Below are 26,543 nucleotides of genomic sequence, written 5' to 3'. Positions count from 1 at the left end.
CAAGGAACATGTCCGGGTATCAGGTACAATTGCCGGTAAAAAGGCATGGCTAGTAGTAGTTTATTTAGGGACAGGGGACAAATACAGGCAAGAGAACAAAGATCTAGTGAAGTGTCTCGATGACGATATAAAGCAGTTTGGAGAAGGTGCCGATATTTGTCTGCTGGGTGACATGAATGGCCACATCGAGGATCTGGATGGATACACAGATTGTAATGGGAAGTTGATGCTAGACTTCTGTGAACGACACAACCTAGTTATAATAAATAGAGAAACTGAGTGTGAGGGACAAAACACGTCGGAGTCCCGTAACAGACAAACGACCATTGACTACTGCTTAATGTCGCAGGGATTGTATAGCAAGCTAGCAATAACGGAAATAGACGAAGAGGGGAAGTACAGCCTCGGAAGTGATCATAAGCGTATTAGTCTACAGTTGGGAGCCCTACTCAAAAGAGAAATGCAGGGAAGCCAAAAAGAGCACGCAAAATTAAATGACGCCCAAATAGCGCAAATAGCGGCTGGCATAGAGGAAGCAATAAAGAAACATCCCATGGAAAGGTGGGATTATAATCAGTTAGAACTACTCATTAGTACAAAAATAAAAGAGGTAAAAGGAGTAAACTGCTGGAGAGGAAAGGGGAAGCCACGAAGTTGGTTGAATAAGGAAATTAGAGAGGCCATCGAACAACGACTGTGGGCATCTCGGGAACACAGAGAAGCAAAGAGGGCGCAGTTATCTGAAGAGGAAATAGGCCAAAAATGGGAATATTATCGACAAAAGAAACAAGTGCAGGTCCTCGTCCAGGCTAAAATAAAGCAGTCCTCTGATCGCTGGCTGGCTGAAGTTCGCGACGCAACTAAAGGGGGGTCAAGAAAATTCTGGAACCATATAAGCTAGCTGGGTAAAGCTAATCACAGAAAAGAGGAACAGATTCACGATGCCGAAGGAAATTGTTTAGAGGGAGATGACGCTGTGAACTATATCGGTTCAGTTATAGCAGAGTCATTTAGGAAAGACGATAGGGTAATCGCCCCAAGTGAGGGAGCAACACAGAATAGCATAATAGAAAACAGCTTAGAATTGACCAATCTTAACTGGAAAAAGGCGGAAGCAAATGTTCCAAAATGCACGTCCGCGGGGATAGTCGAAATTGCAATCAAGTTAATTAATGAACTTGGCCCAAGAAGCAAGGAAACGCTGATAAAAGCATTGGAGGCAGTCATAACAAATAAGCAAATTCCGCACAGCTGGAAACAGAGTAAAATGAATTTGATTTATAAAGGGAAAGGTGATAAGAAGAACATAAAATCTTTCCGACCAATTACGATAACATCAGTTATATATAGGCTGGCGATGCAGGCGGTGAAATTAAAAATGCAGTCATGGGTAGAAAGTAATAGAATACTTGGAGAACTTCAGAACGGGTTCAGAAGTGGTAGGCGCTTAGATGATAGCCTGTTCGTGCTTACCCAGTGCATAGAAATAGCTAGGGCGGAAAATAGACCTCTGTATTTAGCCTTCCTGGACATAAGTGGTGCATACGACAATGTGAACAGGGAACTCCTGTGGAACATATTAAAAGCTGAAGGTATCGGTAATGAGGTAATTGATTTTCTACAGGAACTATATCGAGAAAATAATGTTGAAATAACATGGGAAGGAATCAAGAGTACGACAACTGTCGAGGTTCACAAAGGATTAAGGCAAGGTTGTCCTCTATCACCGCTGCTGTTCATGCTTTATATGATAAGCATGGAAAGAAGGTTACAACGGAGCAATCTAGGGTATAATCTGTCGTACAGATTAGGCGAAAAGGTTGTTGAGCAACGACTACCGGGTTTAATGTATGCGGACGATATTGTACTGTTAGCAGACAGCCAGGAAGATTTGCAAACTCTGGTTAATTACTGTGGGGACGAAGGAGACAGTTTAGGTTTCAGTTTTAGTGCAGCTAAGTCCGGTGGGATGTTTTTCAACGATACAACTGATCAGGAGCTTACAATACAAGGCCACGAAATACCCCGAGTGGCCGAATACAAGTATCTCGGGGTATGGATAAACAAAGGGCAGATGTACACGGAAAAGCACGAACAGTCTCTAATAGCAAAAGGTCGAAGAGATGCCGGGATAATGAAACATAAGGCATTGTGGGGTTACAACAGGTATGAGGTACTGAGAGGCATTTGGAAGGGAGTAATGGTGCCGGGGCTTACTTTCGGGAATGCGGTCCTGTGTTTAAGGGCAGAGGTTCAGTCGAGACTAGAAGTAAATCAGAGAGCTGTGGGAAGGTTAGCACTAGGTGCCCACGGGAAAACCACAAACGAAGCAGTACAGGGAGATATGGGCTGGGCATCATTCGAAGCACGGGAAGCTCAGAGTAAAATCCTATACGAAAAACGTCTGAGGAAATTGGATGATAACAGGTGGGCAGCTAAGGTGTTTAAATACCTATACAGAAAGAGCGTTGACTCACAATGGCGGAAAAGAACTAGGAAGCTAACCAGTAAGTATGCCAGACACGAGGACGAAAAAGGACAGAGCATTAAACGACAGGTTAAAAATGCGGAAGGTAAAAATTGGATAAATACAATGGAAAAGAAGCATAGTGTACAACTATATCGATACTGGAAACAGCAGATCAGGAAGGAAGCGTTTTATGATAACTCAAGAGGCAGTGCCCTACTCTTTGAAGCTAGATCAGGATGTCTTAGAACGCGGAGCTATAAAAAGAAATTTAACGAAGAAGAAGACACATGTACTGTGTGTGGTAAATATGTAGAAACGATGGAACACCTCATACTAGAATGTGATGGTATCAATCCCGATGTCGATGCGGCCACAGTCACCCTTCCTGAGGCCCTAGGGTTCAGAGATGATAGTCATGTAAATAAATATGCGGTGGAAATTAGCAAAAGGCGATTGGAGGATTGGTGGCTCAAAAGCAGAGAGGTGACATAAGGTTAAAAGGGTAGGAAGACGTATTTAAAGAAAATCGAGAAATTCAATAACACACAACACAAGATAAAAATAAAAGGCGAAATAAAAATCTGAGCATGGTGGCAACTGCCATCGCCCCGTTTCAAAGGGGACGCTCCTACCATCCATCCATCCATCCATCCATCCATCCATCCATATATATATTGGTTCTATATGTTAAATAAACGGCTTTTTACATCAGGAGGGCTGGAGTCTGACCGGGCCCGCACACTCTTAAGTTCAACAAATGGCCACAGAGGGCGAAAAAATCGACCGCGCGCTGCTGCTAAGAAAACCAGCATAGTAGAATCACTTCGGGATGCTTACGTTAGTTTGAACATTTTCCGCTAGAGGCGCCGTAATAAACGCAATTTTATTTTACAAACTTTCTCTTGCAATTACCGAAGCATTTTTATTACATAAAAAAGAGGGCGGAATTATCATTGCTAATTAGATATTGTACCCTTTGTAACCAAGTTTATTGTTTCTTTGTCACTATAAACGCAAATAGCGTTCAGCATCATCGATCTTTAGCCGAGACCACACGTACGCTTGCGGACGCGCGCTAGCTCGCGTCCCCGCGCCTAGCGCCTGCCGCGCCTGGCGAGTAATGGTGGTTTGCATCCACAAAGACGCGCGACAGCGCGCGCTCACTGGGCTGACTCACAGACGCCTCGGCAGGCGCCGCTTCGTACTTTGTTACTGACGGCGTTTCAAGATGCTTAGATATTTATAAACGTAATTGTTATATTTTTATAGCTGTTAGATCAGTGCAAAAAGGAAGGAAGAGCCACATTCTTGCACGATATAAATCTGCTTCACTGAGAGTTGAACGCTCCGCGCCGACGCGAGGCAACCCAAGCGCGCGATAACAGAGAGGAGCTGGATCACGCCGCGTTTCGACGCGTACGAGCCATGCCGCACCGTGTGCGCATGCGTGGGCGCGCGAACGCGAGCTTGCGCGCGTCCGCAAGCGCACGTGTGGTCTGGGCTTTTCACGTGACCTCCGGCCTGGATTTAAAATTTTTACCGGTATTTTCTCGAGTGCATGGCGGCACGGATTCATTCGTTCGTGCACTAACTGATTGCTTCTTTTTTGCTAAAGCTAGTTTATTGCGCTTCGATGTCTCGCGTTATTTAACCTGGGGTGAAGTGATATGTTTGCAAGCAGACATGTAAGCCCGAAAGTTGGGTATAGGTCGTGAGCCATTCGGAACACGACTGCATCGGAACGGGTGCTGGATTCTGGTGCGGCTGACAATGGCAATAACGGTGATTCGTTTAACACCGCTGCTTGAATCGTTATATAGTATTCGTCTCATTAACTTACAGGCGGAGACAAGTTAACGAACTAGATCCTGCATTACATATGGGCAGTCAGGATCTCCAGTTGCTGTTTCCTAAATAAACCTTTACTTGCGAGGCTGTCGTTTACACACACAACCAGGAAAGAAAGAGCGATATCGGAACGCGCGTCTCATTTTTCATCTTATTGTAGCCGTGGTCGTAGGTGACTGAGTAGCCTTATCAATATATACATATTAAACTTTTGTTTCCAGTCCGCCGGCAACTTCTTTCGTCCACAAAACCGAATAATCCTTTGGTAAAATGAAGTGAAAGTATAGAATTTAATGTATTAAACAGTTGCAAGCATGATAATTCACCCACATTTCGTACTTGTTGGTTCCAAATGTTCTTGCTGTTCTGTTTCGTTTACCGTAGGACATTTATTTTTGCAGTAGTGAAGCGGTGCATCACGTTCGGGCAGAAAAATAATGCATCAGTTCTAATAGCTTCATGACTTTCATGCATTTGCTTGTGGAACCAGCAGTGTGATCTCTTCTAGTGTATAAATGAACACACAAATGTTCTCATTTGTGATCTTAATAATACTTAAGCTGTTGACATGCATTATAGTTAGGCAGACATCAATTTTATGGACAATAGCAATATTTATTTAACATGCTGCTTAAGCACCCTAGAACAGACAGTGTGCATTTGCATGTGTTCTGTAGTCACAAACCATTACAATATATATATGTCACACCTTTTTGCATTTCATATTGCAAAATTGTGCTTTTTCAGTTTCTGATTCAGTCAAGATTTCTGTTCCAGACATGCACTAATGAGGACGGCACCAGTATAAAGCAACACACTCCACGCACTAAACAGAAGCTATTGCCTGCTACAACAAGGCCATATTGTGGACGTTGGCTGCTACTTCAAGGTAAACAACACCTGGTGCAGAAATAAATAATGCTTGACATATGCTGCATTGCCTTGCTAGTCTCGAGATACATGTCATTTGTTTGCAGCATATATGAATGTTTGTTCATATTTATTGTTCAGTATAATTGGTTCGAACATAAAAGAAAACACATATGAGTTTGCTTAATCTGTGCTGTATCTCATGTTTCACCCTTCTGCCCCAACAGAGTCTATGCCACGCACATCTTGGTCATCATAGGAGCTCCTATCTACACCAACAGGAAGGGGCTGAACCAAATTTGCAAGGCTTTTACACCACAAAGAAGTGCATGCAGAAGAATTTTGATGAAATATCAAGTCGGCAGAGGACTGTGTCAAGACGGCAGAGAGTTTGAGCCACTATTCCACAAGCACGGACATTTGGCTGAGTCATCCAGGTAGCTCAAAAATGACTTTCTATAAATTCTTCGTCTTCAGATGCACCTGCAACTTCTGACCAAGCAAGGACGATGCTGGCCAAAAGAGTTCCGTCAATTTGCCTTAATCAGCTTCCTGGCCATGCAAATTCCATTTGTGCTAAGTGTAATTTTTCTTCTATAAATGCAAGCTTTTTCATTTCCCATTCTCGTTAGAGATCATTCACGCTCATCCAAACATAAAGGTCAACCAATTCTTCGCTAATACTTAATATCACTCACTAGTAGCCTAACATATCTGTAGCAGTATCTTCTAGTGTATGTTGTCATGCACAATTCCTCTCCTGAAATAGCTGATGCAGCATTGACATGTGTCTTGCATTAACCTATGCACCATATGCTATGCACCATTTTACTTTTCTTGATGTTGTTAGCCTTCAATGCTTGCAGAGCAGAGTGGCTTCTCTCTTCAATACAAGCTTTCTCACTTTCCATATTCCTAGTCTCGTTGATGATTGCTCTTCTTCCTTGATAGCCTGAGCCTTTGCGCAAGCTACACTGAAGTGATTGATTGCAGAATCTGGTTTTACTGCCCAACTTGGTTGTGGCAGCCGTGTTACGTTTCTCAGATGTGGGGGCCTGGTTAGTTGCATTGGTGAGCAGTCTCTCAAGGTAAGCATTTCCTCCTGCAGTCCACACAGCAACATAGATTCCCAGTATACACACGCCATAACTGGTGCTCCCCGTTAGTTCTTTCCTGCTGCAGCCATGGGCAAATTGTGCTTGTGGCCTACCTCAGCCATGATTTGCTCAAAACGGAGACCAGCATATGTGCTTATATGGTTCGAAGTGTATGAAGTTGATAACCGTATGGGTGGAAAGGCCCGCAAAAATGGCTGCCGAAGGTGATGCCCACAAAAGCGACTTGTCCACATTGAGACAAAGTGGGACACAAAGTGTGAGCCACACATTAGTGGCCCTCGAAAGAAAATAAATGTGCAGGTTGGAAAGGAGTTAACGCTAAAATGCCGGGTAGTCCATGTCGCTGTGTTGGCTGCGGCAGCAGATGCCTGCGTCACCTGATTGCTTCGCAATAGGGGTTGCTCATCTTCAACGGCAACTGTTGGTTCAAATAGGTGCGAGGCTCTGTCCAATTTGTTTGTACCGCTGGTTGTCGCACGTTACCAGACCACCACATGCGACAAAGGCAAGCATTATGCCTGTAAGATGGTTCGTAGCCAATGTATAATGTATTGTCTGAACCTCATGCGGTGACTGATTGCTGTTTAATTTTGCTGTTATGTCACTTGGTTACAGTTGCAGTGTTATCTTTTTCGAATATTGCGGCCTGGTCGGTTGCACTGGGAAGCAATCTCTTGAAGTAAGCATTTGCTCCTGCAGCCTGCACAGCTGCACAGACTCCCAATTCACACACACCGTGATTTGTGCTCCCCGTTCACCCTTTCCTGCTACAGCCATTGGCAAATTGTGCCTCTGGCCTTTCTTGGCTGCGATTAAGCACGAACGGAGACCAGAATACGTGCTTACATGGTCGGACGTGCATGAAATTGGGTGGAAAGGCCCGCAAAAGTGGCTGATGAAGGTGATGCCCACGAAAGCGACTTGTCCATATTGAGACAATGTGGGACACCAAGTTTGAGGCACACATTAGCGGCCTCCGAAAGAAAAGAAATGTGCAGGTTGGAAAGGAGTCAATGCTAAAATGATGCGTAGTCCATGTCACTGTGTAGGCTGCGGCAGCAGATGCCTGCGTCACCCGATTGCTTCGCACTGCAAGTTGCTCATCTTTAACAGCGACTGTTGCTGCAAACAGGTGGGACACTCTGTCTAATCTGTTTCTGCTGCTGGTTGTCGCTCGTTACTAGACCACCACGTGCAACGAAGGCAAGCATTACGCCTGTAGGCGGGCGGCTGAATGTACCGTAAGAGACCCGTGTATGTGAATGCTCACTGTTACCATATTGTTCGTAGCCAATGTATAATGTATTGTCTGAACCTTATGTGGTGATTGATTGCTGTTTAATTTCATCTTACTTGGTTATGGTCGCTGTGTTATGCTTCTCGAATGTGGCGGCCTGGTAAGTTGCATTGGGAAGCAGTCTCTCGAAGTAAGCATTCGCTCCTGCAGCCTGCACAGCGACATAGACTCCCCATTTTCATGCACCGTGATTCGTGCTCCCCGTTCACCCTTTCCTGCTGCAGCCATGGGCAAATTCTGCCTCTGGCCTTTCTCGGCCGCGATTAGGCATGAGCGGAGACTAGCATACGTGCTTACATAGTCCGATGCGTATGAAGTTGATAGCCACTGGTTGGAAAGGCCCGCAAAAGTAGCTGATGAAGGCGATGCCCACGAAAGTGACTTGTCCATATTGAGACAATGTGAGACACCAAGTGTGAGCCACACATTAGCGGCCCCCAAAAGAAAAGAAACGTGCAGGTTGGAAAGGAGTGAACGGCTAAAATCCGGAGTAGTCCATGTCGCTGTGTAGGCTGCGGCAGCAGATTCCTGCGTCACCCGATTGCTTCACAATGCAATTTGGGCATTTTTAACGGCGACTGTCGCTGCAAACACGTGGCACACTGTCCAATCTGTTTCCGCTGCTGGTTGTCGCTCGTTAACCTGACCACCACGTGCGACGACGACGGTTAGCTGTTTACGAGCTCGCGTCAATGATTCCAGCGTATCTCGACATGCAAATTTTATTTCTGCTATTGCACGAGAATGTACACTGCTTGTCTTCTGCCAATAAAGTCGCACGTTCTGTTCACTCACTTGTGGCTTGTTTGTATGGGCGTCAGTAGAGGCTCTTGTAGAACGCACCAGCTACGCAGCAGCAAAGGCATTGAGGCATGCCGCATAGCCGGCAGGACAAGCACGGCGCGTACCAGCGTACGCGACCGGCGAAAAACGGTCATATTGGATTTTGTTTTCAAAAAAAAAAAGTGTATTTCCGCTTCCGGATTGAGCAACGTTATCTGGCGTCCACCTAAGTAAGTTCCATGCGCTGCCGCTGCTTATTTTCGAACCACTGGGAAAGGTACAGTTTCCCTTCTCTAAGTTGGCTCTTTATTCTATGGTCTGACTTCCACCTTCGGTCAATACCACATTGGAAGTATATTCTAGGCACTATAACATTGGCGACGAGGATGTTGTGAACGTACCCCCAGCCCCGCTGCGCCGTCCGTATCCGCCCACCATGAGCTTCACCGGGCTTGCTCCGCCGCCGTTTTTTCCTTTCGACGCCCGGCCATCCCTCATTGCCATGGGAGCAGTGGGAGCAGATGTTCAACGTGTACTTGCTGGCATCCGGAGCCGCCGCATTCAAGCCGGAGCAACGCAAGGCTATTCTTTTGCATGGTTTGGGGGCGGAGGGCCAGCGTATTTACCAGACACTACATGCAGGGACCAGCGCCGCAGCACCGGCCGCGCCAAGTGCCACAGCACGCGCCGATGACAAGTCTGTCGTGGCCCCTCCTGACGAATACGACTCTGCACTCGCCGCATTACGGCACCAGTTTTCGACGTCACGCAACATTATCAATGAGCATCATCGCTTTCACCGCCGCAGACAACACACAAGCGAGTCCGTTCATGACTTTGTTGCCGCTCTGCGGGAGCTAGCATCACGTTGTTCGTTTGCCTCGCAAGATGATGCTCTGCGGGACCAATTCGTTGCCGGCTTTGCTTCCACTCGTGTACGTGAGCGGTTACTGCTCGAGGGTTCCACACTTTCATTCGAGAATTCTGTTCGAATTGCACTTCAGTTTGAGCAGGCGGCTGAAGAGCTAAAGGAGCTTTCTGCTTCGGTCGAAGCAATTTCATTGCGGCAGCGTCAAAAACTATCGTCGCATTCTTCGAAAAAAAGGAATTCACAATCGGCAGCCACCTTAGAGCAGAGTTTAATGAGGAGCGCGGGCGGCTCACGTGCTTCGCAGCAGAACCGCCCCCCTCAGTGGAACCGAGAACAGAGTAGCCGCTCCAGCTCGCCACATTGTTTCCGATGCGGCTCGCAGGACCACATCGCATCATCGCCGCAGTGCCTAGCGCATGGCAAGACTTGTTCGTTTTGCAGTCGCAAGGGTCACTTTCAAAGGGTATGCAACCGCAAGCTAACCCAAATGCAAGGCCGAGTCCGTGATGTTGAATTTCATGAAGTTGTTTCGTCATCCAGCAGTGCTGAGGAAGTTTTGACTGTGCAACGTTCTGCGCGTAGCGGAATTCATATTCAAGTGCAAGTCACGAATGTCACTTTGATATTCCTTGTTGATTCAGGGTCGTCTGTTTCAACCCTGTCGGAGCAAGAATTCAGTCGATATTTGCAGAGCGTTCCGCTCCTGCCTGCTCCGCATGTTAGTCTGTTTGGCTACTCTCAACAGCCGATTCCAGTGCTAGGTTGTTTCCAGGCAGACGTTCGGTTTAAAGGCCGCACAGCATCGCTACATTTTTATTTTGTTCACCAAGGAACTTGTCTGATCGGTCTTGACGGCATTAAAGCCATGGATCTTCGCATTGAGGGTTCTGCTCTCAAGTGCTTATACACGTCCATTGCTCCGCAGCCTACTGTTGTTGACCCACTATCCTGTTCTATTTCCACACCGTCAAGCACGCAGCCCCGTGACAAAGCTCTTTCGCCAGCCTTAGCACATGAGTTCAGTTCACTTTTCAGTCCAGAGTTGGATCTTGCTAAGGGGTTCACGCATCGCATCAAGACACGGCAAGGTGTGCAGCCTGTAACTTCGAGGCTTCGCCGTCTCCCGTATTCTCTCCGGTCACCAGTATCAAATGAGCTTCAGAGGTTGCTGAGCCTTGACATCATCGAGTGGATCAATGCTTCTGAATGGGTGTCCTCCATTGTTGTTGTTAACAAGAAAGATGGTAGCATCAGGATATGCGTAGACCTTCGAGAGCGGAACAAAGCTGTTGTTCCAGACAGTTTCCCATTGCCCCATACAGAGGAGCTGCTTCACGCTTTGGTAGGCGCTACACACTTCTCCAAATTTGACTTGGCTTCCGCTTACCATCAGGTTCCCTTGCACCCTGACAGCAGGGATCTGACAGCTTTCATCACTCATGATGGCCTTTTCAGATTTAAAAGAGTTTGCTTTGGGTTGGTTTCTGCCCCAGCGGCATTTCAGAAGATGATGGCGAAAATCCTTGACCGCTGCCCTGGCGTGCTGTTCTACATTGATGATGTCATCATTTTTGGCAAGACCGCAGAAGAACACCTTTCAAACTTGAAGACCGTGCTGCAAAATATCAAGAACGCAGGTCTGAAACTGAACAACAAATGCCTTTTCGACGTTCCACAACTTGCCTTTCTAGGGCACAAGGTCACTGCACGTGGTATCTCGCCACTTCTAGAGAAAGTAGACTCCATAGTTAACACACCAGTGCCAACTGATGTGGCCACCCTTCGTTCGTTCCTGGGCCTCCTAGAATACGTACTACTCCAAGTTTGTTCCACACTTGGCACAAGTGGTTGAGCCTATGAGAGTCTTGCTTTGCAAAAATGAGCCATTCATCTGGTCTGCCGAAGCAGACAGCAGTTTCCGGAGGGTCAAAGAAACGCTTTCGTCGAGTACAGTCCTCCAGATGTTCGATCCGTCATTGCCAGTCATTGTGTCGACCGACGCGTCCGACTGTGGGTTGGGAGCAGTCCTGCAGCAACGAAGTGGCCACGAGCTCCGCACAGTCGCTTTCGCATCTCGTACACTGCCGCCTGCAGTGAGAAAATATTCAGTTGGGGAACGAGAAGCTCTTGCGTGCATTTGGGCGTGTGAGCGATGGCACACGTACCTGTGGGGTCTCCATTTCACAATTCGAACAGACCACCAGGCACTGGTGTCCTTGCTGTCGTCACAAGGACATGGAAGACGCCCACTCCGAATTGCACGCTGGAGTGCACGTCTGCTTTGCTACAATTTCACTGTTGAATACCGCAAGGGGTCCACAAACACTGTAGCAGATGCACTTTTTCGGCTGCCAGCGCCTACCTCGGAGGCAGAGATTGCTAAGGAGGAAGAAATTGTCTCGTTCATTGAGCCATCCTGCATGACTAAGGAGAAGTTCAGGCAGGCCGCCCTTGACGACAGTTGCCTGGAAACCATCAAGTCCTTCGTGTTGAGTTCCTGGCCGCCAAAGAAGTCCATGCCAGAAGAGGCGAAACCATTCTACACCATTCGGGAAGAACTTTCTGTTGTCGATAACCTGCTTCTGCGTGGAGAGCGCCTCGTTGTTCCGTCCTCCCTCACGGCTCAGATCATCGGCACCGCGCACGAAGGCACGACTGCGTGAGTGGTTCTGGTGGCCACGAATGGATAAGCAAGTGGAAACGGCAGTAAAAAACTGCCATATCTGCCTGGAGGCAGATAAGTCTGCCAAAACATCACCAGCACCGTAGCAACCTGTTGAATGGCCTGAGCGACCGTGGCAAAAACTTGGCCTAGACATTGCTGGTCCTTTGGAGCATGCAGCTTACAACAGCAGATTTGCTGTAACGCTTGTTGACTACCATTCTAAATGGCCAGAGGTGTATTTTTGCAGCGAAGTGTCCACGAGCACCGTGAAAGATGTTTTAACAAGTGTTTTTGCCCATGAAGGCTACCCGGAAGAGATTGTTTGTGACAATGGACCTCAGTTTACTTCGCGTGAGTTCATAACTTTCCTGCAAAACAGAGGCGTCAGTCTTTCACATTCTTCGGTATACTACCCCCAAGCCAATGGGCAAATAGAACATTTTAATCGCACATTGACGAATTTCATTCAAGTTTCACTCCTCGAAAGACGACCACTCCGGCAAGCTGTCACAGAATACAGTAGAACCCCGCTGTTACGTTCCTCACTGCTGCGTTTTCCCGGCTGCTACGTCGTTTTCATCCGGTCCCGGCATAGCTTCCATAGGATCCAATGTATAAGGAACCCCGCTGTTACGTAGTAGCTGTGAAAACGTTCCCGCATGATACGTCGCAACTTAGCCCCCAGAACCCACCTGGGCTTAAGTAGGAAACGCGCTCCAACCGCCACTTTGGCTTTTGACGAGTTTTGGCCGGGCATGGCTATGGAACTGGCTGCAAGAAGCCGCACGCCAGTTCGAGAGGCTGCCATCGAACTAACGTGCGGCTTCTTGTAGCCAGTTCCATAGGCAAGCCCGGCCAAAACTCGCCAAAAGCCAAAATGGCGGTCACATACGACGACTATGTCGCCGTGGATGCTGTCGTCGTGACGTCAGAGTGTCAGAGCATCGCCGAGATCGTTGGGAACTAGGTCGCGAGTGAAGCCGCAGACTGTGATGCACGAGCCGCATTATGCCGGGGAGTTGCCAAATCCTAGCTTTGGAGAAGCCGTCGCGGCTCTGGACCTCCTGCGCAGGTACGTCGCACTTCACAGCGACGCTGACAGCAATGCGGCCCTCCAGGCTATTGTGAAACGTGTGGTGATTTCTAGCGAGCGATAGAAACGGCAAGCCAACATTCTGGACTTTTTTTAGGTCCTAAGTGCACTCTGTGGAAATAAATTGTCTATAGTTGAAGCTGCACTTTTTTCATTCATTTTCGGAGCTTTCCTCACTGTTGTGTTTTCCCGGCTGTTACGTTTTTTTTCCCCGGTCTGGTGAAAAACGTACGAACGGGCTTCCACTGTACCTTGCCATTTACCACTGTACTCCGCACGCCACCACCGGGGTCGCCCCAGCAGTCCTGCTGCATGGTAGAATGCTCCAAACCAGGCTGGATGTTGTGGGTTTCTCAGCACCAGCATTTGCTGAAGACCCAGCCAAGGAGTTGGCGCGACTTCGTCAAAGGGTTAGGCGTCAGCAGCAAAGCAGCAAGCACTACACGGACAAAAGGAGAGCCGCCAAGAAGACTAAGATAGCCGTAGGCGATTTTGTCCGTATCAAAAAACCTTCCGTTCAGTTCAAGGGAGACTGTGCTTTTTCTTCACCAACTGAGGTGATCAAGAGGAGGGGACCAGCCTCTTTCCGACTTGGAGACGGCCGTACGTGGAATGCCTCCAAGCTTTCCAGGGTTCTGGAGAGGGGCACCTGGGAACCAGGCTCACCTGCCACGCCGCAGCCGCGGTCTCCTGATGCACTGCAGCCCACCACGTCGCAGCTTCCTGATGTGCTGCAACCTGCCACGCCGCAGCCGCGGTCTCGTGAGGCACTACAGCCTGCCACGCCGCAGCTGCTGTCTCCCGATGTGCTACAGCCTCCTTCTCCCAGGACGCAGGCACTGTCTCCTGGCATACCGCAGCAGCAGTCAACGAGCCCGTCGCCAATGCGACGTCCAACGCGGCCGACCCGAGAGCGCCGGCCACCGGCCTGGCTCCAAGACTATCAGACCAATTAGTTGGCTGTCTGTCATTGTGTACATAGGTTGTAAATATGTACAGTGTGCATGCTTTGGGGTTTTCCTTACTAATACTTACTAACAACTAACCACTAAAAATAAGGGAGGGAGTGTGTTATATTCAGTCTCGTTATTCATTTCAGTTCTTTATTCCCCAGGGGGCGCTTCTGTTCTTCATTATATATATTGGTTCTATATGTTAAATAAACGGCTTTTTACATCAGGACGGCTGGAGTCTGACTTCCACCTTCGGTCAATACCACAGCAGTTTGTCGTTCGCGGGCCACCATACGGCGTTCGTGTTGTCCACTTCTCTCCTCTTGTGTCCGTGTCTGCACGCCTTACCCCTTCTTTGCATTAAGAAATGATTTCTATATGCCTGTAGCTCGGTCATGGTGAAGGCTATGCTCGGTCGCTCGGCTCAGCAGGCTCCGTAATCGGCATTTCATCGCTACTCATCATACGTCACGTTTTTGTGCTAGTGTGCTGTGACGTCAATATTTTCGTTCCTCCGCTGTCACGTCATAACAGCCGCGCTAGCGATAGGTCTCGACCATGAGAAGGAGATTTTAATTACTTTCTGGAGCTGATTAAAATTATTTTGAAATGTTTGCAGCGTCCAATACCTCGTTGTGGGTGTCCTCGCATACAGAAGCAGCCTACAACAGACTTTTTATAGCCTCAACATTTGGTGTCTCAACTCCTTTAAGCATCCTATAAATTTTTATTTCCGATTTTCCACACTTGGTGAAATTTGTACGAAATGCTTTTGTCTAAAGGTGTCCAAACTCCGAGTGGCCACGTCAGTTAGGATGTCATTATGGAAGTGCGGAAAAATGACATGCATTCACTGATATTGAAGGCGATGCCACACATTACACGATTGTACCTTTAACCAAATACATTTTAGAAAATGGTTGGTTGGTTGGTTAGTTGGGGTTTAATGGCACAAAGGTTACTCAGGCCATGCTGCGCCAGTCACAAGACAATAGAAAATGCAACGTTAAAACAGGTAAACCTGGGTTACATCAGAGAGATTTAGCAGTGCCGTATTACGGTACAGTAAGTGCAACATACGGTACAGTATTACCATTCCGTACTAACCCACCACGATGACCGAGGATGTTTTAGCTACGTGTGCATTTGTTGCGTACAGTAATGTGATAACGATGATACAATGTTGTGATAATGAAACAACAACGTGCTGAGCGCAAAATATTCATTTTGGCGAATACTAGAAAGCTTAAGCTTCTTTTTTATACCTGGAGAAAACAAAAGAAAAGAAAAAAGAAAAGCTGTGCCAAAGAAACTATCCGTTGGTTTGTTATGAACATAAAAAATGTCAGCAAATGTTTCCTCACTTTTTTAGCTGCCCTGTCTTGCACCATATGAGCCTTCATTTCATTGTCACGTGCCTGTTAAAGTAGCTACTAATTAACACAAACACTAAAAACCACTTCCTAAATAAACCTTTTCACACAACGTGAGATTACTGAGCTCCAGTGGCCAGCTGGCCAGTAAAGCCCCTGGCCAGCTGTTTATGCTATGCTATGCACTGTTTCATTTTTCTTAAAATATGGCTGTGCATTAGCTAGCTAGGTTGTTGCTACATAACATGCAGTCATGCTCACTCAAATAACTTGAGCAGAGCCCACAACAGAACACGCATGATACCGACAACACTGACAGACAGTCTCAAGTCAATCATCCTTGTTTGCTGTCATGGCTAAGAGAGCAAGCATGCCTGTCGTGGCACCGATAAATTATTGTGCCTTTTCGTAGTGGAAATGCTAAATGTGATGTATGTACAAGTAGTAAGGGGGCATCTCATTGGCCACCGAGGCCAGCAAGAAAGAATTGTTTGATTTCACTAAAAAATAAGGTGTTTTATCAGCAATGTAAATTTTCTGTAATATACATATTCTCCTTGAAAACAGCTGATGGGCAAATATCTGCATAAGGTGACCGTTAGGCATACATATTGTTTTTGTGCCAGTCATAATGAATTGTACACTCATTGCTTAAACTTTACTCCCTTGCTACATCGAGTTAACCACATGTACAACGTATTTACACACAGTAAGAACTTGGCTGAACCCATCTTTCATTTTTCTGCTTCAGTTAAAGTATTATTTTGTTTGGAAATTTTAGAAGCAGCAAGCATTCAATTTCTAAAAGGCATCTTTTATGCCGCGCTTCGTCTTTGATGGTATTAAATATGTAAAAAAAAGGGGGGCATTTCACGCATAAAGGTGCTTTAAGCACACTCTTGAAATTGGCATAGTAAAAAGAAGCACGAACAAGCAAATTGGGAGGCCGTACTCGAAGCCTCACATGCGTACTCAGTGGTTAAGAGGGAGGGACTTGACCTATGCAGCTGTATTCCGAGACAGCTGCGCTTATGTTGCGTGTTCTTGCAAGCTGCCACTAGCACAACTACTGAAACTGTGCAAATGCGCCGAACATAACCGAGCATATATAGCGATATATGGGGATTCTCGGATGGATCATTTTCTGTGATAGTACCAATTTTGCGTGACATAGAACGTGGCACATTGGATGATTCGATAGGCTTCGCTCAACCAGCCAATGCAGCACGCACTGAAAGTGATCATCCGAGAATACATCCCATGTTGTGACATGATGAGATTGCAAAAATTCTTTAAAAGGTGGTGCAGATAAGATGACTGTGCAGTGTTTCGAAGAAGGATGACTGCGCCAATGCAATAGATGTGACTGCAGAACAGAATGTGACAGCCTAGAGTCGCGTTTTCACCATGATGCAGAAACTTGAACTCACATCTACAAAAATATGTGTCATCTGCTGTTAAAAGTAGTTCCCAACCTTGAACACCTTCACTTCGCCAAATGGTTGCCAGCTCTCAAGAGACTGTGTCGCCCAATCCGAGCGCGTGTGCTGTCTGCTCATGTGGATTCAGCATGCACGAAATTTTGTAGCACATGCGCCCTGCAGGCATCCGCCCTGATCTGCACATGGGTGGATGTAGGCAGAACAGATTAGCAGATTGAGCATATTTAGGCCATTACTACCACTTCCACATTTAGTTTATCTATTGTTTTATCAGTCTATGCTATATGTGCACACACATAGTTTTAAAAGTTCTTTTTATATTTCATTGCAGGTTACTACAAGTCATGTGAAAAAGGCCCGCAATATAAACTCCTGTAATGTGACTCTTAAAGCCATGCCAGCGATCGCGTTACGTTATGTCGAGATGAATGAATTTGAGATTAAGCCTTTTTTAAGCTTTTCAGCTGTCTGAAGCAAAAGTTATCAAGGCCCTTCATTTGTACCAGAAACAGCCAGACAAAATCTACGGAAGCATAAGTGCAACCCAGCGGATTTCTAGGTTGGACTTTCATCACGATTCAAAATGTAATTTCTTAGTTAACTGCTCGGAGCTGTTAAATCTTCAGAACAGCCTGTTATCCACTATTTAGTTCTGTTGTTTGCTGAATTGTCCTGTGTTGATTCAGTAATGCATAATCTATCTTACTTTCAGGAAGATTGAGAGGCTGATATCTATGATGACGTCACGGTGTCCTTGTGAAGCTCTTTGCACCAGTTCATCATAGGCCCATGCGCTGCCTTTGTCATTCATAAGTGAATGGGAAAGTAGGGTTCCTGAGCAGCTTTGCAACAACAGGACTGCATGTAACTGTCACAAGCACATTAGAATTTGTAATGCATGTTACAGAGAATGTTGGATTTAATTATTTCATGACTTCAAGAACCATCCAAGATCTATTGGAAAATTTGTTTGGTATCGCACGACAGTCGTAAGGAAGTAACGACCACCCAACCTTAACTCATTTTTTAATTAAAAGTTGCCTCTCATTCTATTGCCTTATTCAAACGCTTAGCAAGGATAACTGTGATTAAGGTGAGCTATCATCCTTGCTGGATCTGAAAAGCTGCAATGATGCTTCACATGAAAGTGCAAAAATCAGCAGCACCTCAGGCAGTGTTGACAGCCAGTACCTTGACCAGCATCTGACAACCATAACCAGCACATTGCATGGAGTGATTCAAGGCTAATTTTCTATATTGCTGGGTACACTGCTCAAAAATGTGTTTTGAAAATGAATTGCCAAGACTGAAAAGCACTTCTCACCATGCCTCCACAAGCCAAAGATTTTCTGCTTGCTCGGCTCAATTTCTTGTGGAAAAGGGGGTCCTGTTGTACCCATCCACTCAGTTATTTATTTTTGTAAAGAAGCTTGAAGATGTGTTCACTCAGTGCTTTTCCTCTCGCAAGCTCCATTCCAAAAATGTCTTGCAAGTGCTGGCAATGGTGAGCCTTTCACAATAACTGGGATGCACTGGCCATGCCTCACTTCTTACAGAAATTCGGAAGTATTATCATGCTGCTGCATTTTTTTGTGAACTGTGCAAACGGTGACAAGTCAGGAAAGAGGGAATGGGCCAAACATTGGAAGTTGAGTCGCTGTTCCTGAGGGAAAGGTCGTTCAAAGACATTCAGTGCTCCAAGACATTTTTGTGTTTACATTTTCGTAAATAAATGTGCTGCTACTTTTGCCTGAGGCTAACAATTGGTGTCTAAATTTCCTACGCATTTATCTTTGTAGTACATCGAAGAAAATTCACTCATTTATAGTGATAGTGCCGGTGCACTGCCTAAAGTTATTTAAAGGGTTCACGCTACTTGGCCCATGTTACTGTCATCCAAATACATGACAGAACTATGCTGTTTACATGCCGTTTTCTGCACCTCGATGTCCACAATGTACTTCATCACTTCTACATTCCTCATTTTTACCAACACCACCATCTAGTGATGGCAGTGTTGGTAATATGTTGTTGATAGTGCAAAGATGGAGAAGTTTAGTGGTTTGGGTGTTAGGGGGGTAAGTGTAAGCAGTGGCGTAGCTAGGTCGTCTGGCACCCGGGGCCCACAGCTCATCTGTCATCCCCCCCCCCCCAAGGGGTGTAGTCGAGGAAGACGAGGATATCGACAATTTCCGGGTTTCAGCACAAGTACAGCCACCTTGGACACCGCGCACATCCCCCGGGTCCCCCCCTCCTTCGCTTTCTTTCCCAGAGGTCGCGAATGCAGCAGGTATTGGCGGCGAGGAGTTGCGGAGTCGCCATCTATCGGAAGCGCCTCGCTGGCGTAGCATGAGATTCACGCGGCGCGCTCCTCATAGGTTTTGCTGTCAGCGCTCACTGAAAACACCACGTGGGAGCTCTCCCGGAAATTTCTGTAAGTACTTTCGAAACGAGAGAAGTTTTTTTACTGTCTAAATAATAATCTTGGGCAAACTGAAAGCACAGAATCGTTTACAGACGCTATCTCTTTACCGAATACATACAGTAAACGCCACTGTGCGTGGTCGCCGCGATTTAGTCTCCCGAACCGGCTTCTTACGTGAAAGGTAGGCAAACGCCGAGACCAAACTATGTGAAATATGGTCTTATAGTGTAATATGGTCTCTAAATGGAGCGTAATAAAATGAAGCCTCAATGCAGCGATCGCACAGCTGTGCAGCGACCGACTGCGCGTCTGCATGTTTGTCTGCGCACTGTTTCGCTTTCGCCGCGTGCGCGTTTGCGCACCGTGTCATGAGCTTTAGGCTGTAGAATATGAGCATTTGACAGTATACAAGCAACCAATGTTGCGTGGGCGCTATCAGAGCTGTTCAAAAATAATTTAATTGTAGAGACTTCAACGCCTACGGGGACTGATGTGCCGGACGTCGCGACGATTCAATTTTTTTTTTCTAAATCCTTGGACGTTTCAATATTATTTCTCCAGTTGCGTCACACTAAATGTTTATCGGTGTTCTCAGCGTGCAATTTCCCGCTGCTTCTTTTTTTGTAATCCAGTGCATTAATTCTTAACACAAACATGACCATATGTCATGCGTTCTTTTTTTTTTGTGCTTTTTACCGCTTCCTATCCACTCCAGTGAACTTTCCAGTATATATAGCATCGACAAGTTCATAGACCAAACCGTCATGACATTAGTCGGGCAGCGGACTCGGGCGAGCGTCTCAGTGCGCGTTTTTCGAACATTGCAGACCCGGGGCCGAAGCAGAAATCTTCCTCGCGTCTGTGCTTGCTGCATACCCGAGTTGTAGCCGATGACTGTTTGCCGGTTTTGTTTCGCGAGCCAAGCCTCACGCAGCTTCTTGTCCTGCGGCTACATATGAATAAGGCTGACACCGGGCCCCGTTGCGTACGTCCGGCACTGCGGCACCGAGCAGTAGCCTACCATGTTACGCACCTTCGAAGGCAGCCACTACCTATTCTAGTGCTTTCGATCGTTGTAAAGGAGACACTCGAAGCCGGAAAATCTCGCCAATAAATGAGGACCGCAGCGTACGAGGGAACTTAAACTTCCCTTTTCAGCTCGCTTCGGCGTTCCCAAAGCTGCCGACGCGGCCGCTATGTCCACGTGATCCCTAATAGCACGTTACGCCGACGGTGGCGCCAGCTTTTCAAGTGGTGGAACTATACCACAGTGGAGCTCGAGGCCAATACACGCTGTTTTTTTCTGCGCCAAATAACACAGTGTGCTGCACTGATAACTTGTGATAAGCGCATGTGCACATCTTCTGTCACAATGTAAGGCTTGGCAACCCATACAAATGCGGCATCGTGGCAAATACGGCTCGCGTCACAAGTAAAAAAAATTTATAAAGTTTTATTTACCAATTTTAGCGGCAACATTGCATTTGCAAAATTGAAGGCCGACATTCATATCTTGCCCAACAACAACTTCAGTAAAATCGTCGTAGGTTCTATGGCCCGCAGTATTTTGGCTGTGGGCAGCCCTGAACGAAAACGAAAATTAAATTGTGTCTCAGTGACGCTGATCTCCCCACCATATTAGAAAAACGGAAAACGCCACCTGCCTCCCTGCTGCTTGGGCGCCAATGTTATGATAATTACGACTTCTCTTTATTGTGATCAATAAAGCCTTGTTTTTATCTACTGCAATATGGACAAACGTGATTATCCTAGCTGCGGTACCACCAGAAGATTGGCAACAGACTAGAGCACGCTTCGCGTAGATTCTTGGCGTCACCATAAAAAAAAGGGCCTCGCTGAACCCCGTGCCAGCAAAACCTCTTGGTCAGCACTCGCAATGGAGAGGGTTGAGGGATCAACCTCACTGGTCCCCTATTTCATATTTCTTTCGCTACTGCCATACGAGGCGCCGCCCGCTGTGCCAAAGTACTGTAGGTTGTAGCACCCAAAACGATTTTGTTTAAGAAGTTTTTGTTGAGTTAATAATATGACTTTGAATCCTCAATTCTGGAATTAAAGTACTTCCTCTATAAGTACTAATTAGGGGAATATTAAGGATATGCTTATTACTTACCTGCCATATTTTTCACGCTACCGAGTTTCTAGTAATCACAGACACACAACTTCATAGAATATCCGGAAATATCCTTACAAAATTCACGTTTTTTTTTTAATTCTGTGCAGCTGACACAGACACTGTACTTGACATGAAGTCACACAATAACAACAGTTTTCTGAAACTTTCGAGGGTAAGAAGGAAAGTGTGAAACATAACGGCAGGTTTCGCAGCGGCTTCTCGGAGCGAGCGGGAAAGGGGAAGTAAAAGCGAGCTGTACGTAGCGGCGCCCGCGTCTATATACAGCCTGTCGAGTCATACGCCGCCAAACTCTTCGGCCGCACCGAGTCTGAAGACGATCCAGAGAATCCGATTCGCGACTTTTGACGGCCGCGCTTATGCAACGTCGCTCTCAACGAACGCTTCGCCGTAAACGAGAGCGGCGGGCGCGCTCGTTGAACGCCCTGTTACTGCTGTCTTTGCTCGTCTTCGCTGCGCGTTCTGAACGGAAGAGGGACCCAAGAGCCTTAGCGCCTTACTGTATGTTTAGCGACTCCTGCTCCCAGTATGAACGCACGGAACACCCCGCATGAAACATTCCGCTAAGGCGAATAGTTCAGCGACCATTTTGGGAATGAAATTTGTTAGCCCGCACATTCGTGCAATTATTTCATGGGGTGTTGATAGAGCTGCAGCCGACAATTCTGCGGCGCAACGCATCGGGTACATGAGCTCGGGCTACTGGATATCGGAGCATTGTTTGCCATTTGCGCCCAGTCAAGTCGGCGGAAAAAGAGGTCTCTTCAGGCATATGACACCCCCCCCCCTCCCTCTGGCGCCTTGCACCCGGGGCCCACGGCCCCCCGGCCCCCCCTGTTACTACGCCACTGAGTGTAAGGCCACCTTGTGGGCCTTACGAAGCATAGCATCTATGGTGCCGATTTCTTGTTGTCGAAGTCGGGGGTATGGGGCTGCATAGAGGAAATAACTCAGTATGAAGGCATAAATAAGATGCCACAAATCGTGCCTCTTCCTACCATAGTGTTTTCCGGAAAGTATGTGGATGAGGGTTGAGAGCACTTCCATCACCCACTTGAGTTTCCTGATAGTGAAATTGCTCCGGCTGTTGTTCTGGATGTGAAGGCCCAGGATCCGGAGTGCGATGACGTCCAGGATAGGGCGTCTGTCTGGAGTAACAGAGATGAGGTCTGTGCAAAGGGTATGTGGTGAGGGGCGTTTGAGAAGTAGCTCAGACTTTTATGGGGAATAGGAGAGACCTATGCTTTATGTGTGTAATTGTGTGACATTTTCAGTAGCTTGTAAGGTATCCCCTAGTGCCATCACTGCTGTAGGTGGTCAACAGAGTGGTGTGGCGAAGGTGTGGCGAAGGTGAGGGATATTGTGAAGAGTGCAGGCTAGGGGAATGAGTGTAACATTGAAGAGGGAAGGAGAGAGTGCAGAACATTGCAGAGTGCCCACTCCACTAAGGTTGTAGGGCAGGGACGCATGGGGCTCATATGAAACTCGGCCGCACGTACAGAGAGGACGGTTCATGTGTCGGCGTACATGCGTGCGCCTACATTGAGGATGGAGAGAGCTGCCATGATTGCTGGGTGTTCTACATGGTCAAAGGCCTTGGATAAGTCCAGGGCCAAGATGGCTTTAGTATGAGCAGGGATGATAGAGACAAAGATGTGCATCACTTGAATTATGGCTTCTAGGGCACAGAGAGGGGCAGAAGCCCATCATGCTGTGTGGGTATAGGTTGTAGCCTTGCATATGTGTAGTGAATGTTTCAAACAACATGCTCGAGCAGCTTCCCGAGGCAAGATGTGAGTGATATGGGCCAGAAGTTTGGTATGGTGATGGGTTTTCTTGGTGTGAAGATGAGCATAATTTTGGTGTGGCACACGGACTGTGTGACGGTGCCTTCTCTCCAGCATTGGTTAAAGCCCTCTGAAATGTGTATGATCAACTGCTCATCACGGTTACGGAGCACAGAGTTGGTGATTCTGTCCTATTCTGGTGCAGAATTTATGCGGAGGTTCTGCAGGGCCTTGTGGGCCTCTTGCTCCATGATGCTGGTGTCCAGGGCCTCACTCGGGGCTCCTGTGTAGCGCGGCAGAGGGGGAAAAGTGCCAGGTGCCGTGTGTGCAGTCTGAATTGGTCCAGAAGGCTGTCCGGCGAAAGCGTGGAGGTGTGTAGTATGGTGTTGTGATACTGTGCCTGAGTGTGTGGGGTCGACAAGGTGCCGTAGGAGTTCCCATGCATTCTTGGGAGAGAGGTTTCTGGCTGTGCTGCTGTACACCTGACCCCAGTTGGAGTGGTATAGCTGTCCAGTGATCTGTTTCTGTAATGTGGCCAGCCAGTGTTTTAACATTCTATTATGTTTCCATCGTTTCCATCTTTTCATTGCCTTTTATGTCCCCAAACAATAAAAAAAGAAAATGGGGAAGCCCATATTATTTTTCTTTTTTTTTTTTAGATCTCTCCAGGATGCTATGGTAGGTCTCCCAGAGGTTGGCTAGACACGTGTCCAGTGTAGGGATGTCACGTGACATGGTAACGTCTTGTGTGTGTGCTGTTATGTGACCCAATAATAAATGTCTTATATTGGAGTCTGTGGGAGTTCTAGGCCCGCGGACCAGATTGCGTCCCAGTTAATAAGTTTCTGGGTCAGGGTTCGAGAGCTGTGGTGTGTGTGGGGTATTTGGATGGCAATAATCTAATGGTCACTTCCAAGTGCGTGTTTCGTATGTGACGAAATTCTTGTGAGGGAGCAGCTGAGTGAGGTCTGAATGGGTGATCTTACTGTTTTCACCTAGCTTACTAGTGTTTGCGGCTGCATATCTTAAACCTGCACAAGAATGTTTTCTTGTCAGAATCTTAAAAAACATTTCAGTGATGAAACTCCCACGTTATCGCTAATACATTTCAATATTCATAGTCTACGAAAAAGCTATGACAGCCTCATAGCATTTCTTTCCATAATTAATCACAACTTCTCTCTTATCTGTCTATCTGAGACATGGTTGTCACTGGACAATAGAAATTTATATGCGCTACCAGAGTACAATGCAGAGTACTGCTATCGTGCTACGCCACGTGGCGGCAGATCTGCCATATTTATTAAATCATCATTGCCATACAAACGCCGCAATGATCTTGCCTTTTCTAATTTGATCTGCGAATCTATATGGTTAGAATTTGACCAGAGTGTTTTTTCAATTGATGGCCGGAACACAGTGTTAGCGTGCATTTATCGTTCACCATCATCGTCATACTCCGAGTTTTGTCTACAGTTTGAAAAGTTGTTGCACACTCTTGCGAACGAAAACAAAAATGTCATTACCTGCGGAGACATCAACATTAACATTATCGACCCTAATAGCCCATCATGTTCTGATTATCTTGCATGTTTTCTTAGCTATGGCCTTGCTTCTTTAATTACTTCTCCAACTAGATGTGACATGACAGGACCTAATATGTTAATTGATCACATATTAACCAACTTTACTACAGAGCATACAGCAGGAGTCATTGAGCACAGCATAACCGACCACCACCCTGTATTTTTGACTTTAGGTAGAGAAAACTCTAAAGCGACTGAAAAGAAAGAGAAAGTACATTTTGACTCTCAAAAATTTATCTCTATGATACAGTCAAATGACTGGACCGCAGTACTCTGTGAATCTTCCGCGGAAGAGGCTTATCAGTTGTTCTTGGCTGAAGTTACACGCTGCATTGATGAATGCACTACCACATCTATCACAACTCGTTTCTTCAGTTCCCCTCGAAAACCTTGGGTCACGAAAGCGCTACTTCGATGTATATTGAAGAAAAATCAGCTCCACAAAAGGGTAATTTGTGAACCATTTAACTGCGAACTTAAATCTCGTTTCAAAAAATATTGTAACACGCTTGCAGCAGCACTTAAATGTGCTAAACAAGATTACTTTCAGAACAAGATTTTGAATAATGGCAATAATACAAGGCGCAACTGGCAGGTCATTAACGAATTCTTAAATAATAAATGCCGTGAGCATTTAACAAAAATAAAAACTGAGACACATACATACTGCCACCCAGCTGATATTGCAAATGCCTTCAGCGAGTATTTTAGCAGTACTTGCGATTCAAACAGATCCCCCATTACTGACATCGCCTCGTCATCTTCATTCTTTCTACTTGCGACCTACGAATGCAAAGGAAGTTCTTCATGTTATATCTTCGCTTAGGTCTACTGGACCTGGCCTAGACTCTGTTCACCCATCACGTATCAAGTTAGTTTCTAATGAACTGCCTCCTATCATAGCCGATATTGTTAACAAAATGTTTAAAGCAGGCATATTTCCCAGTTCTCTGAAAGTTGGTAAAATAACACCTGTTTACAAAAAAGGCAATCGTGAACTTCTGAATAACTACAGGCCTATTTGTATTCTTTCATTTTTCAGTAAAATCATTGAACGACTAGTTCATACACGTTTATCATCCTACCCAGCAAAATTTAATCTACTATCACCTAAACAGTATGGCTTTCGGCAGGGTTGCTCAACTGAGCTTGCGCTTCTAACCTTCGCCGATAAAGTCAAGAAGGCAATCGACCAAGGCTTGCTGGTTGGAAGTGTATTTATAGATTTAACAAAAGCCTTTGACACCATTAATCACAAAATTCTAATACATAAACTTGAATCTTATGGCATAACTGGCCCAGCACTTCAGCTTATTTCTAGCTACCTAACTAATCGTACTCAAGTTGTTCAGATTGACGGCAAACTCTCATCTGCTAAGAACATATGAGGCGTTCCTCAGGGCTCAATCCTTGGCCCGCTGCTGTTCCTGCTATTTATCAACGACCTACCTAATGTTCTAACCACTACAGACTGTATATTATATGCAGACGACACGACTATTTTTACTTGTGCTAACAATGTCGACGAGCCACAGCAAAATGTTAACGCTGATCTGCATAACATAACTTCCTGGTGTCAAAAAACATGTTGTGCATCAATCCGCTAAAAATGGTTTTTATGGCTTTTCATTCCTTCCCGACACTAATTTCGAACTCCATATCGGTGCGTCTTGAAAACAACTTAATACCAATATCTGTTAGCACTAAGTTTCTTGGCGTAGTTTTAGACAGGCATCTGAAATTCAATCTTCATGCGCAGTCACTTGTCCGTAACATATCGTTTGGAATACGCGCCATAATCAAAACA

At 46.2% G+C, this 26,543-nt stretch overlaps 1 protein-coding gene across 4 annotated transcripts in view; it reads right to left on the bottom strand.

Annotated features, from left to right (window-relative positions):
• Positions 1-26,543, bottom strand: part of Ufsp1 (UFM1 specific peptidase 1) — a 171,008-nt gene that overhangs the window by 62,624 nt on the left and 81,841 nt on the right. For 2 of the 4 annotated variants that reach the window (XM_075677960.1, XM_075677961.1), the window contains one exon: positions 22,362-22,511. The exons of the other annotated variants lie outside the window; for them this stretch is intronic. In XM_075677960.1, the coding sequence (XP_075534075.1) occupies positions 22,362-22,511 (150 nt within the window). The remainder of the gene's footprint in view (positions 1-22,361; positions 22,512-26,543) is intronic. 4 annotated transcript variants of the gene reach the window in all.

Source organism: Dermacentor variabilis, unplaced genomic scaffold (genome assembly GCF_050947875.1).
Source record: "Dermacentor variabilis isolate Ectoservices unplaced genomic scaffold, ASM5094787v1 scaffold_14, whole genome shotgun sequence".
Lineage (NCBI taxonomy): Eukaryota > Metazoa > Arthropoda > Arachnida > Ixodida > Ixodidae > Dermacentor > Dermacentor variabilis.
The sequence above is the reverse complement of the archived record's forward strand: the minus strand, read 5'-3'. Positions and strand labels throughout refer to the sequence as shown.